We start from the raw sequence: 14969 nt of genomic DNA, 5'->3' as shown, positions 1-14969 counted from the left end.
GAGTGAAGGAGGTTCTAGTGTTCCCAAGAAATATGTATGCACTGATATAAAGAGGAAAATCAGCTTATGAAGGTATTATTAATAGAAGGAAAATGAATGATCGCTGGTCTGTTTCTGAATATCTTTTCTTTTGGTAGATACATTGCCTTTGACTTCCATAAGGAATGTAAAAATATGAGATGGGATCGACTGAGTATTTTATTGGATCAGGTAGCAGAAATGCAAGATGAATTAAGGTAAGCTATATTATTTCCTTAAGGAGGTAGAGGGAAGAGGTATATCTATCAGTCATATTTTATTATGCGTCATCCAGCAGACTTACAAATACAGTTCACTGGATTGTCATTGCTTGTCTATACTATTTTATTATTTTTAATTTCTTTACTGGAAAGATGAGACTTGGTGACTTCAAAGTATTTTTAAATTCTTAAAAATGACCCAAGGCCAGGTGTCTTCATATTTTTATAAATTATCTACCACACATTTACAAATTTTTATATAGTTGAACTTGGTTTACTAATATTTTGTTTCCGCTAGACATTCTATCACAAGTATTTTGTTGTTAAACTGTACAGTGTCTGTAATGATAGTGTTTAATGGCTTTTCTGTATTCTGTTTTGTCATAACATAGTTCTAAGAAAGTGCTTTTCTTCACCCTGAGCACCTGGTTTATTTCCTTTCCTCTTTCTATCATGAAAGATTGTGGTGCCATGAATCATTATATATATTTTACATCTGTTAAATTTATTTCTTTAAAAAAATTCTTCAGAGTAGGATTAATGGATCAAAGGGTCTGAATGTCTTTGCAGTACTATATTATCATTGGTTCAGGTTTATCGTACTCTATACATGTCAGTCTTTACCGATTTTAAAGCCAGAAGAAGGAATCTGTAAATCATACTACCATTTTCTTCTGCCTGTGTGTGATAGTTGTAAACCTGGCAACCCAAATGCACTTTTTAATTTGTTACACAATAATATAGTAAAACCTCTTTGATAGACATTTGCTCAGTTTTCAAAAATATCTTTTTATATACATTAGGTAATCAACTACAGTTATTTAAATCTGCTTTTTTTCTGTGAGGTTTTGTCACAAACACAGAAGGGAAATTGACCTCCTCTTGTTGGCCAATCAGAGAAAACATTGGCTGGCCCTGGCATGTTGTTGGAGGAGGTAGTTCCTTGGGTTCACCCATTAACTGCTGCCATACAAGAGTGTAAGAAAGGAGAGTTGACTCCAGAGTCTGTGTTTGTAGCCGTTCACTGTGGTCCACAGGGAGAGCAGAGCTTTCACTGGTGACTTTCAGATGATCTCTCAAGACTTTTCTAAGGGTTTTTGGGGTAGTGGAAAGAATCTGGGCTTTGGGATCCAACACACCTTGGTTTGAATTTGTTTTTCTCTTAGTAGTAATATGACCCAGGGCCACTTAGTTATCTTCAGACTTTGGTTTCTTCATATGTGAAGTGGAGATGATAACTTACTGTATAGTTTAAGCAATAATATTTATAACATATCTAGGATTTTATAAGTATTAATGGGGTACAAACACACATACACACCCTTGCACACACATATATGTACACCAACTCTAAACAAACCTTACCAATTCTGCGTGATCCATATGTAGATTTTTCATCCTAACACATTCTTCCAGGCTCTTATTCCTGAGGTCATGATTTGTATTTAGCCCTTGATGAATCTGTTGCATTTTCTTCCTCCTTTTGGATTTTGAAGAATAGTTTCAATATTTAATATTATCCGGTATTCATTGTTTGCTGTGTTCCATACACTGTGCTAAGTACTTTATGTGCATTATGTGTTATCTCATTCAAACCTTAGAGAAGCCTAATGGTGGTGCTGCTGTTACCTCCATTTTGTGGATGAAAAAGCTTACTATTTAAAGTTCTATAGTTAGTAAGTTGCGTATGATGCTAAGGCTAGCAAACAGATGGTTTGCTTCCTGAATCCATATTCTTAACCACCACACTGTGTGTTGTCAGATTTTTGAATTCATAGAATTATCAAGGAGCTTGTTAAAGAAAACATGGGAACTGGTAACTGTGGTTGGTTGTAGTACAGACATCTGGGTGTTTAAGGGGAGAAAGGGAAACTGATTTTTCAAATAATACCCAATTGTTCTTTATAAATCTTGTACTATTTGCATGTATTACCCATTTAAGAATTTTTTTTTTTTTTTTTGGCTGGGGGCTGTGGCTCATGCCTGTAATCCCAGCACTTTGGGAAGCCAAGGCAGACGGATCACCTGAGGTCAGGAGTTCAAGACCAGCTTGGCCAACATGGCAAAATCCCATCTGTACTAAAAATACAAAAATTAGCCGGGCATGGTGGTGAGTGCCTGTAATCGCAGCTACTCAGGAGGCCGAGGCAGGAGAATCACTTGAACCTGGGAGGCAGAGGTTGGAGTGAGCTGAGATCATGCCACTGTGCTTCAGTCTGGGCAACGGAGGGAGATTCCATCTCAAAAAAAAAAAAAAAAATTGTAAAAGCATTAAAACAATTTTTTTTTAATTTAGATACAGGATATTGCTCTGTCACCCAGGCTGGAGTGCAGGGGTGTGATCATAGTTCACTGCATCCTTTAACCCTTGAGCTCAAGTGATCCTCCCACTTTAGCCTTCTGACTACAGGTATGCACCACCATGCCTGGCTACGTTTCTGTTCTTTTAGAAGCAGGGACTCGTTATGTTGCCCAGGGTGGTCTCGAACTCCTGAGCTCAAGTAATCCTTCCGCCTCAGCCTCCCAAGTAGCTGGGATTACAGGCATGCGCCACCATGCCCAGCTAAAAGTATTTTTAATGCAAAATATTCAGTCCTTGCCTCAGAGATTCTGATTCAGTTGATCTCAAGGCCAGGAATTTTTTTTCACAAGCAACCCAGAGGATTCTAAAGATAGTATATGAATCATAAAGCCCTGACATCTAGGGATATAGTTGGAATAATTATGTTAGAGGAAACCCTCATCTGGCTTTGGGAAACACGATTGATTTGCACAGCAACCTTTTTAATACTCTTAACTCTACTTTTTCACGTCTTTGGGGTGAGATGATCTCTAATCTTCAGCCATTTTTTGGATGGGGGGCTGTCTTGCCTCAGCCATTTAGACTTCTTTTTGGTCTAGGATAATCACATATGCCTGACCACACATTCCTGTCTGACCTTTTAATTTACAGTTTTTAATAATGTCACTGAAATGAGACCCATGTTGTAAGAATTAAGTCCTTAGTAAATCTGACCTACTTTGGTATGAGAGTGTTTATACAAATGTGTTTTAGTTATTTTCTAGTGGACTCTGCTGGCCAGGTGGTGGCAAACCAGGAAGGCGTGTTCCGAAGCAATTGCATGGATTGTCTAGATAGAACCAATGTGATCCAGAGTTTGTTAGCTCGTCGTTCACTTCAGGCCCAACTTCAGGTGCGAATGCTTTTTTTTTTTTTTTTTAATTGAAAAACAACACAGCAAAAAATTAAACATCTTCTTTAAAACCCAGTAACAAAAAATATTCACATCGCCCACACCCTAACCCAGCTCTTTTTATTTTTGTGTCTTGCCCATGGATGTAACATTTTCCATAACTAGGGTCAGACTGTGTATGCAGTTTTCACTTTTGCCATTTTCCCTTAGCATTTATGTAATCACAGTTTCTGATGGTTGTATTGTTGTGCCATAATTTACTAAGCCATTCAGATTGCTACATTTTTGGTTTATAAATAACACTGTAGAGAATGTATCTGTATATGTTATTATTAACTTGAATTATTTCCTTCATGTTAATTCCTAGAAGTGGAATTACTGGGTTAAAGAGAATAAATATATTATTTTCCAAGAGCGTCATACCAGTTTACACTGACACCAACAATGAATAAGTAAATCCATTTCATTGAACTCTTTGCAGCATTCAATATTTTAATTTTAATTTTTTTTTTTTTTTCCTTGAGACAGGGTCTGGCTCTGTTGCCCAGGCTGGAGTGCAGTGGTGCAATCTTTTTTTTTTTTTGAGACGGAGTCTCGCTCCGTTGCCCAGGCTGGAGTGCAGTGGCGCAATCTCGGCTCTCTGCAAGCTCTGCCTCCCGGGTTCACGCCATTCTCCTGCCTCAGCCTCTCCGAGTAGCTGGGACTACAGGCGCCCGCCACCACGCCTGGCTAATTTTTTTGTATTTTTAGTAGAGACGGGGTTTCACTGTGGTCTCGATCTCCTGACCTCGTGATCCGCCCGCCTCGGCCTCCCAAAGTGCTGGGATTACAAGCGTGAGCCACTGCGCCCGGCCTTGTGGTGCAATATTGGCTTGCTGCAACCTCTGCCTCCTAGGCTCAAGCCATCCTACCTACCTACAACAAAGCTGGTGCTACAGGTGTGTGCCACCACGCCTGGCTAATTTTTGTATTTTTTTGTAGAGACAGGATTTCACCATGTTGCCCAGGTTGTTCTCAAATCCCTGGGCTCAAGCAGTCTATCTGCCTCAGCTCCCAAAGTGCTGGGATTACAGGCTTGAGCCACTGTGTCTAGCCTCTTTTTTTTTTTCTATTTCATTAATACAAAAGTAGCACCTCAAGATTGTTTCTATTTATCTCTCTCTTATTACTAGCAAGGGATATTGACTCCAAAGTAAAAAGTTTCTGACACAGCTTTGCTTTACCACTAGACTATGCTGATGAGAAAAATAGTTTTTTTCTTCTGTGTATATTTGGAATGAAAAAGATGTAGAGCCCCAGTTTTTAAATCACATTGGCATTTGTTGTGAGGGGCAGACAATGCATACCACATGGTTTCCTGTTCAGGTAATTAGTAAGCATTCAACTTTATTTCTGACAATTGTATGATACCGAGAAAGAAATTATGGAGGTAAAATACCCCCTTCAGAATGAATTGTTCTTGAATCTTAAAGTCACACCTGCCAGAAGAGTGCTGTCCCTGTTGGAGTAGTCTGTAGTTTGTATTGTGCTATGTCCTCGTCTGTTGGAAGGTCTTCTGAGTGTAGTTTTTAATAGAAACAATATTAGGAATGGTTTGGTTCCATGGCTGATTAACCAAAACTTACTGGACTAGGCTCTGCAATCCATATTTTACAATTTTACATGCTATATATAGTATTATGAAACCTAACCAACCTTCAGAGAGTGGGGGCAGGAGCCTCTCCAGCAGCTTTGCCTACTAGCGTAGGGACTGTCTCCTTGTGCCTCTCCAAGTCTGCCAATGAAGGCAGAATTCTTACCTAGCTGAAGGTCACCAAGGTGGCTCTTGTGCTGTGTCTAAGGGTGGGAATGACTCCCTCTGAGGTGGAGATGAGGTGTCATCTGAGGTAAGCAATGAAGATGGTGGTTCTCAGAGGTGATGGTCTGAGACAAGGCAGGGACTTGTCATCTGTGGTTGGTGGTCTCCAAAGGGGAGTCCGTAGAGGGGATTCAGGGGGCCCAGCAACCCCGGGATATTCTATGTCTGTGTGTGTGCACTTTTGGGGAGGTAGATTAGGTGGCATTCATCAGATTCTCAAAGGTCCGTGGGACAGAGGGTAAGGCTGGGGTGACTCGGGTGAAGAAGTTGAGGGATGATGCATATGAGGGGGTCTCAAGGGGTAGAGGCAGTGGAAGACTGGGGGTAAGAGGGAGGGAGGAAGTAGCGGTTGAAATCCTATAGCAGCTTTCACTCTCCCTTCTGACCCTCTCTCTGAGTATAGTGCTGCTGCTGTCCCTCAAGGGAGTGTGGGGGCTGCAAGGCAAAGGTGCCCTCAGGAGAGGCTTTGCAGTCTGCCCTGGGCAGGAGAGGGCTGCTGCGAGCTGGGGCCCCCTATAGACAACAGACATTTCTGGCCTGCATCCAGCAACCAGGAACCATGAGATAAAATTTGGGGACTGCTTTTTCTTCCTAAATCATGTCTGCTAAAATCTATTACACATAAATCTGGGTGTGGTTTTTATTCCAGAGACTAGGAGTTTTGCATGTGGGACAAAAGCTTGAAGAACAAGATGAATTTGAGAAGATTTACAAAAATGGTAGGTCATTTCTTTAATATAGACAAAGTTGCTCAAATTTTGAAATAAATTAATATTCTGGATTTAGAACTTTGTTTGTCATCTTAATCATTATCAGCTGTTTTTACTTTTTTCTACAGCCTGGGCTGACAATGCAAATGCTTGTGCCAAGCAATATGCGGGAACTGGTGCCTTGAAGACTGACTTTACCAGGCAAGCCATGCTTTTAAAATAGCATTCCACATCAGTAGTTCACAGTCCTGGTGCTTTTAAAAATCACCTGGGCAGCTTTCAGACAGCAGCAGCAATAGCAGCAAGACTCCAGCATCTGGGCCTCACTTGAGACCTGTGGAGTCAGGATTTCTGGGAAGTGAGGCCCGGGTACTGGTGTGTTCTTAGCCACCCTGGGAGATTCTGATGCTTGGGGAGGGTTGAGAGCCACTGCCCCACAGTGCTTCTCAGACCTGACTGTGTACCTGAAGCACCAGTCTTGAGATGTGCTCTAAAAAGCACCCAGGTGATGCTGATGCTGCTTTCAAAGACCACACTGAGTAAGGAGGAATTAGAACATTTTGAATGTATTATGCATGCAGTGGCTCTTTTTCTGCTGTGTGGGTTCCCTGGGAGCAGAATAAGATTTCTAGTCTGTTTGCTGTGTCCTACCACTTAACCTGGGCTATGTATTTCTCTTCATATTTCTTATCTTTGCAGCTGGAATTAGTATGTTTCTTTGTGCCTCCTTTGGTAATATTTTAGAAAGAAAATAGGTATTTCTTGGACCTACAAGTGATTTCTTTTGTGAAGTATCTGTATTTTCAGGGATAGTTTTCAAAATCTGTCACTCACTTATTTCTATACCTTATGCTTATTGGCCATAAAACAGTGTGAGAATTCAGTGTACAAACCTGTAACTTAAAACTTAACCTCTTTAACCAGAACTGGAAAGAGAACTCATTTGGGACTTATAATGGATGGCTGGAACTCAATGATACGATATTATAAGAACAACTTTTCCGATGGATTTAGACAAGTAAGTTTGTATTTGATGCTTTCCTGGCATTAGGCGGTTGTATCTTTGCATTGTTCATCACTAATGTTATCTCACATTGAGTTTACGAATTTCTTCCTTTCTGTTCTAGGATTCCATAGACTTATTTCTTGGAAACTATTCAGTGGATGAATTAGAATCTCATAGTCCTTTAAGTGTTCCAAGGGATTGGAAATTCCTGGCTGTAAGAAACCATTTTATATTTTTCAAGTTTTTAAAAGCATTGTGTGTGAAGGTATAGATGGTTTCAGTCTCCTTAATTTAAAACATTATATGTTGTTTTATATTTCATTACATGAAATATAAATACTTAAGTTTTCCAAAGAGGTCAGGCTGAGGAGTACAGTAACTGTGGAGCATTTGTTTTCTTTTCCTGAGACTGTCTCACACATCCTTTTCATGTGAATTCACATAAGCAAAGGGAATGTGGAAGCTTTCTCATTTCAGGAAAACTTCAGTTCTCTTACATTGAGGGAATTGCCAGAGACAAATGTGTTACATGGAAGGCAAAGTTTATTTTTGATGCTTCTCTCCCTTTTGACTCCTCTGTTCACCAGACTCTGCAAGAGCCGCTCTGGATTTTCTTTCCAGTGGGTCAAGTGCCCTGGAATGGAAGGGAGGCCTGGTGTTCTAGGTCCTCATCTTGGGCATCCTCCTTCCATTTAGCACTCTTTGGCTTGGAGCAAAAGCATGCTTCTTCCGATCTTACCACATCCCCCATCTAAAGTCTAGGGCAGTTGTGATTGAACCCATAAATAATAATGTTTTGTTGACAAAAGATATTAGCTGTCTATTAGCTGACAGATAAGTTTTATTCTTTTCCCAAGCAATGCATGCACAACTGATTTTGCAGCCATTGATTAGCATTCTTAAATGATGATCTCTTTCTATTGTCTTTTCCAGTTGCCTATTATCATGGTTGTTGCCTTTTCAATGTGCATTATCTGTTTGCTTATGGCTGGTAAGTCTGCTCCACACGTTTATTTCTTAGTTAGAATGTTGACCTTCCTTTTACAACATCGTAAGTTTTTGAGTTCGCTGAACACTTGATGTTTCCCTATTAAATTTAATGGGTAAAGTGGAGTAGATGAAATTTGTCATTAGATGTGACAGGAAGAAACATAACATACCTAGTAGTTTGATGGTTGTCTTTTTTTTTTAACCTCAGATTTTAAAAACATGTTTTTCTTATTACTGTAAACCAATGAGTGTCTGAGACAGGTCTCAGTCAGTTTAGAGGCTTAATTTGCCAAGGCTGAGGACCTGCCTAGGAAAAAGAGACACAAGCTACAGTAGGATCAGTGTCCTGTGCTTTTTCCAAAGAGGGTTTTAAGGACTTCAGTATTAAATGGGGAAAGAGTGTACAGGAGGGGAAGGAGGAATGGAAACCAAAGGGGAGGGTAGGTAGTAAGATAAGTGGTCACATTCTTGTGAGGCTTTGATTAGCACTCACTGAATCCATGTTACATGTGAAAGGACAGGGTAGAGGAACACACAATTATGCATTCATCTCCTGCTCTGTAAATCTGCATTTTATGTAAGACAAAGTAGGTAAAGAAGTCAGATCTGCATTTGTTTTGGGGTGGGCGGAGGGATGATTTTCTAGTCGTGTCTTTAAATAAGACTAGAAATTAAATAAACTGTTAATTTACATTGTCAGGGTGAGGGAGATTCAACAGGACTATCTTTTAGGGTAAAGATTTTGGGGCCCACAAGGAGTTTGCTTGTGACAGTTTGTGAGGGTGGCCATCTGTGAGGATATGTGGCCCACTATCTTTGCAGCTGTTTACTTAGGAACAAAAGAAGGGTAGTTTTGTGAGACTCAGTTCCCAAGTTTATTTTTCCTTTGGCATAGTAAATTTGGAGTCCTGAGATTTTATTTTCCTTTTACATTACCAAAGTAATTCATAGTAATTATAGAAAGCACACGTGGGCAGAAAAGGAGAAAATATTATTTGTCATCATACCTTTGAGAGAGAAACTAACCACTCTTAATGTTTTGATGTTTTAATCTTTATAAGTGTCTGTGATTTTTTTTTTCAAAAGTGAGATAGGTATTTTCATTATATGCTTTTTTTCACTGAGCAGTATGTTTTCCCATGTTCTTAATTGCTAATGGCTGCAAAGTATTCCATTTATGGATGTATAGTTTAACCAACTCAAATGTTAATAGATTAAGATATTACTTATCATTAAATTTTAAAGGTTGAGAGTAAAATTGCCTAAGAACCTGAGGAGACAAGGTCTTTACTGGTTTTCTTTTTTCTCTTAATATTTTGCTACGTTACTGAGTTAATAAAGCATTTAAGATTAAAGTGAGAAGAATGTATTCTTTATTCTCCTTTGAGTAATGTCCTGTACTTTGGAGGTTTGAGTCTGAGACTTGGTGTATTGGACCTTGGAGGTGCAATCCTAGTCACTCTGAAAGAAGAGGCACCTTCCAGCCTTCATCCTCTATCCTGAATTCGTTGAGCCAACCTCTCTCTGAATTCCACCATCCTCGGGGCACCATTAATATGCTCCCCTCTCACAGAGTGTCTCTCCCACACAGAAGTCTTCACCTTCTATTTAGATTTCCACAGCACTCCTGGTCCTCTCTCCCGGCACTTTCCTTTTTTAACCCCATTAATACATAGGGAGTAATTTTTCAGAGGTGGTATACCTCTTTAGTGTACCTGACATACCCAGTGTGTATTTCTTTTTGGATGGTAATGATTTGCATACTCGTTTGTTTTTTTCACTGGATCAGCAACTTTTTGAAGGTAAAGACTGTGTCTTACTCATTGTTTTATCTCCTTTGTCCAGGATATAGTAAGCCCTCAGTAAATGTTTGCTGAATTAAGGACTCACTCCACCACCACCACTAATTCTGTCATCTTTTTTATAGGGAGGCTCAGTTACCTGTTCATCTCTGTATTCCCCAGTGCTCAGCCCTGTAGACAGTCGTGGCGTAGTTTTGACTAAATGCTGAAATGTTGAGTAGGGGGAAAGAGCCATCTTATTATTATTATAGTTAGCAAAATTTTTCTGTAAAGAGCCAGGTAGTAAATATTTTTGTCTTTATGGATGGCTGTACATTCTTTGTTTTTGTGTTTATTTAAAATTGTAAAAACCATTCTTACCTTACAATACAAAAACAGGTTGAAGCACAGGCATTGCCTGGGACTTGACTGCAGGTTTTGGGGGCAGGAAGGAAGAGGCAGCGTGTGCCGGTTCCTCAGCAGCCAGCCCTGCTTTCATTTCCTCTCTAGATCCTCTGCCTTCTTTCCTGAAAACACTGCCCAGCACATGCCATTTTTGGGGAGCCATTCTACTGTTAAATTAGTTCATTTTGTTGTTGTGACTGTACCCACATTTACTTAAAGAACCTCTGGAGAGGCAGGAAAGTCAAGACCAAGAGCTCTGCCTGAATAAAACGGATGATTCCTTTAGGAAGTGTCCAGCAGAGTAGCTAACAAGGAACTGCCCTTCTTCTTTTGTCCAAGAAGAATTTTAAAATTCAGAGCCATGAAAATGAGCAATTATGCAAATTCAAGTATATTTTGAGTAAAAAGAGATTGGATGCTGTGGATGGTAACATCTCATGTCAGTTTATTGTTATAATGAACTTTGTGATGTTTGGGTGTGGTAATATCTGATTTCTAGCTCCTGCTGTGGTTTTCAAAGAGAATAGAAAACAAATATAGCATGATCTCTGAGGGCTTGTTAGGAAGGAGTCTGGATGCTCGTTTCTTCCCTGGTGTGCTCACTGGCCGTTATTCCCTGTATGTTTCTCCGTCTGCAAATGAGGCCAGTAGTGTTGCAGAGAGAGAAGCTATTCTCTAGGTTCAGCTATTCAAGGAGTAAAACAAAGTACATCTTTGCCCACCGGCCTGCTGCTAACCTTTATGAACTTCGGACTTTGAAAAATGCATATCAGCAGAGTTGGGCTAAATATGTCATTAAAATATGTTATTGGCTGGGTACTGTGGTATGTGCCTGTAGTCCCAGCTACTCAGGAGGCTGAAGTGGGAGGATCACTTGAGCCCAGGAGTTCTGGTCTGTAGTGTGTTATGCTGATCAGATGTCCGCCCTAAGTTCAGCATCAATATGGTGACCTCTTTGAGCAGGAAATCACCAGGTTGCCTAAGGAATGGTGAACCAGTACAGGTTGGAAACAGCAGGACAAAACTTTCATGCTGATCAGTAGTGGAATCGTGCTTGTGAATAGCCACTGCACTCTAGCCTGGGCAACACAGCAAGACCCCATCTGTAAAGAAAATGTTATTGACTTTTGCTTTATATATTTGTGTATATTCAAAAAATACTCTACAAAATATACATAACTTCAGAAAAGTTATGTATAACTTATGTTTGGTATTCATAACTTATGAATATTCTATTAAAATTTTTTGTGCAGGTATTTTGACAATAGCTCATATCTGTTATAGAACTATGAATTAAACTTAATAATTATTTGTATTATTAAAATATACTAAAAGTGATCATTATTATTTGTATAATATAATATGAAATCGTTTAGTCCAGTGGTTCTCAAAGTGTAGCCTCTTGATCGGTAGCATCAGCATCACCTGGGACCTAGGAACTTGTTAGAATGCAGATTCTTGGGGCCCAACAGTTGATGCTTTATCAAGCCCTGCAGCAGATTCTGGTACTAGCCAGGGTTTGAGAACCACCGGTTTAAACCTTAATTAAGAGGTTCTTATATCTTTCCTGTGAATGTGCTAGTAAACTTTAATGTTGCCAAAATGTGCTAAATAGCTGAAAACTGGGTCTGATATCAGCAAACGACTTATTTAGCTTTTTGTTTCTTAATATCAACAGGTGACACTTGGACAGAAACACTGGCCTATGTGCTCTTCTGGGGAGTTGCAAGCATTGGAACATTTTTTATCATTCTTTACAATGGCAAAGATTTTGTCGATGCTCCCAGACTGGTCCAGAAAGAAAAGATAGACTGAATTTGTATTTGTGGAAAGCGGCTTGGCTTGGAAGATTCCATTGTGCAGAACTGGAGTCTTTACTGACCCACTTTCCACATCAGCCCAAAGTCTTTTTAATGCCTTTATCCAGAAGCACATCTTGTGCTCCGTGCAGGATGATGACAGAATTGATCTGATGTTACTGCCTTGATGGTCTCTTTACTATTGAGACAGTTAGATTTATAATTTGAAGCTATTCTGTAATTAAAATATAACCTGAATTCAGCTTGCAGAATGGAAGCTGAATCTGTTCATTGTATTCTATTGATTGTCAATTTAATTAGCTGTTGCAATATAAGTAATATATTTTAAAAACCTAGCTCCTTTCATTATTTAAAACAGCAAAATTATTTTTGTAGCTCAGTTTCATTATTGTCATTGTAGAAGTGGTCACTATTAGCAGGCATACTTTTCCACACATCTTTGGACTTTTCTTAAAAGTTCAGTAATAAGCTAACAGTGTTTATAAAATGTAAGTCTCTTACAGACATCAAGTAGTTTGATGAGACAGTCTGTGACTTCATGATAGGAAAGAGGAGGATGAGGTCTGGGATTCTTTAAAGTCTCTGGTGGGCTGCCTCATGACTTTAATCAGCTTGAACTGCCAGTGCACCAGCAGTTTAGGTGTGATGAGAGAATTCAGATTATCTTTTTAAAAAAGTGTAAATAAAATCAAAGAATGTAAAGTCTGTCTCTTACGCTAGAGGTCCAAAGCTGCCTCTGTTTTAAAGGTTATCCCAATGTGGAAGATGCCCATGACTGGTCAGCTACTTCCTCCTGTACATTTTGGTTTCTTTGAGGGTCACTCACTGAAACACGCAGGCCTCTGAGAGGGTCTTGTTCTAGATTTCATATTGCACTTGGAGGGCAACAGCTGCTTTTCCACGCATGGTACTCTTGATGTTTTTCACTCTGTCAAGGATTTTGTTGGCTATCAATGAATGTGTCTAAAACTTAGTGCTTCCAGGTAGTTATAGTTCTCCAAATCAAGGACCAACTTAAACATTAATTTTTGTGCAAAAACAAACCTGAAAAATATGCTTTGGAAACTCTGCATAGTTCTAATTGTAAGTCAGATTGTATATTCAAATTGTAATTAAGAGATTTAAATATTAGAACAGTATGTAAGGTAGTATAATTACCACTATTTTAAAACAATTCAGTTAAACACTGCTACAATATTTCAGTGTTGTGCTTGAAAATATGTACAGTTTTTTCCAATATTAATACCTTATGTTGTCCTTAAATATTTCTAAAAGCGCCTTTATTTCAGCATTACCTTTTTTTCATCATTAGCTTTTATAAAACATTCATGTAAGTTGTTACTTTTAGAAACTCTAAAGGAAATAATAGCTGGAAAACCCTCTGTAGTTTAAAATCAGTCATTAAACTCACAATAGGGTAAGTAAATATAGCCACCTGTTAACATGTAAATAAGCATAATTTGTTCCAAAGATGGAATATTGAAACTTAATTCATGTCTGCTGTAAAATATTATTTAAATGCTGCTGGGCATTTCACTTAAAGAACTTAATGTCAACAGCTACAACAAAGACCAAATCTGAACTGCTAATGTGGCTGCTTTGTAGGGAATGGACTAATATCAGTGTGTTAGATCTTAAGGTATCAGTATTTCAGAATCCTGCGACGATTTTATTTCTAAATTCATGTACTGTATGTCCATAAGTGAAAATAAAATGTTATATTCTTTTCTATTATTGCTATCATTCATGTACTTTGAAAGTGATGTTTTTCTTTTTGATCTTAGAATGCTAAAAATCATGCAAAATGATACGGTTTGGCTCTGTGTCCCCATCCACCCAAATCTCATCTCAAATTGTAATCCCTACATGTTGAGGGAGGTACCTGGTGGGAGGTGGTTGGATCATGGGGGATGGTTTCCCCCATGCTGTTCTCATGAGTTCGCATGAGGTCTGATGGTTTAAAAGTGTTTGGCATTTACCCCCTTGATCTCTCGCTTTCCTGCCACCGTGTTAAGATGTGCTTTGCTTTCCCTTCACCTTCTGCCATGATTGTAAGTTTTGTGAGGCCTCCCCAGCCATGTGGAACTGAGTCAAACCTCTTTTCTTCATACGTTACCTAGTCTCAGGTAGTTCTTTTTTTTTTTTTTTTTTTTTTTTTGGTGCTTTTTTTTTTTCTCTCTTTTTCTTTATTATTATACTTTAGGTTTTAGGGTACATGTGCACAATGTGCAGGTTTGTTACATATGTATCCATGTGCCATGTTGTTTTGCTGCACCCATTAACTCGTCATTTAGCATTATGTATATCTCCTAATGCTGTCCCTCCCCCTCCCCCCACCCCACAACAGTCCCCAGAGTGTGAGGTTCCCCTTCCTGTGTCCATGAGTTCTCATTGTTCAATTCCCACCTATGAGTGAGAACATGCGGTGTTTGGTTTTTTGTCCTTGCGATAGTTTACTAAGAATGATGTTTTCCAGTTTCATCCATGTCCCTACAAAGGATATGAACTCATCATTTTTTATGGCTGATAGTATTTCATGGTGTATATGTGCCACATTTTCTTAATCCAGTCTATCGTTGTTGGACATTTGGGTTGGTTCCAATTCTTTGCTATTGTGAATAGTGCCGCAGTAAACATACGTGTGCATGTGTCTTTATAGCAGCATGATTTATAGTCCTTTGGGTATATACCCAGTAATGGGTTGGCTGGGTCAAATGGTATTTCTAGTTCTAGATCCCTGAAGAATCGCCACACTGACTTCCACAATGGTTGAACTAGTTTACAGTCCCACCAACAGTGTAAAAGTGTTCCTATTTCTCCACATCCTCTCCAGCACCTGTTGTTTCCTGCTTTTTTAATGATGGCCATTCTAACTGGTGTGAGATGGTATCTCACTGTGGTTTTGATTTGCATTTCTCTGATGGCCAGTGATGATGAGCATTTCTTCATGTGTTTTTTGGCTGCAT

At 39.1% G+C, this 14969-nt stretch overlaps 1 protein-coding gene across 2 annotated transcripts in view; it reads left to right on the top strand.

Annotated features, from left to right (window-relative positions):
* The window catches only part of SACM1L (SAC1 like phosphatidylinositide phosphatase), a 54503-nt gene extending 40769 nt beyond the window's left edge, over positions 1–13734 (top strand). For both annotated transcript variants that reach the window (XM_055280209.2, XM_055280211.2), the window contains exons 13-20: positions 138–236; positions 3295–3433; positions 5941–6010; positions 6130–6202; positions 6926–7019; positions 7129–7221; positions 7941–7998; positions 11862–13734. In XM_055280209.2, the coding sequence (XP_055136184.1) occupies positions 138–236; positions 3295–3433; positions 5941–6010; positions 6130–6202; positions 6926–7019; positions 7129–7221; positions 7941–7998; positions 11862–11998 (763 nt within the window). In that variant the 3' untranslated portion in view covers positions 11999–13734. The remainder of the gene's footprint in view (positions 1–137; positions 237–3294; positions 3434–5940; positions 6011–6129; positions 6203–6925; positions 7020–7128; positions 7222–7940; positions 7999–11861) is intronic.
* Positions 13735–14969: the final 1235 nt, after the last annotated feature.

The sequence above is a fragment of the Symphalangus syndactylus genome, chromosome 1 (assembly GCF_028878055.3).
Source record: "Symphalangus syndactylus isolate Jambi chromosome 1, NHGRI_mSymSyn1-v2.1_pri, whole genome shotgun sequence".
In the NCBI taxonomy this organism is placed as follows: Eukaryota; Metazoa; Chordata; class Mammalia; order Primates; family Hylobatidae; genus Symphalangus; species Symphalangus syndactylus.
This window is presented reverse-complemented; position numbering and strand designations above follow the sequence as displayed.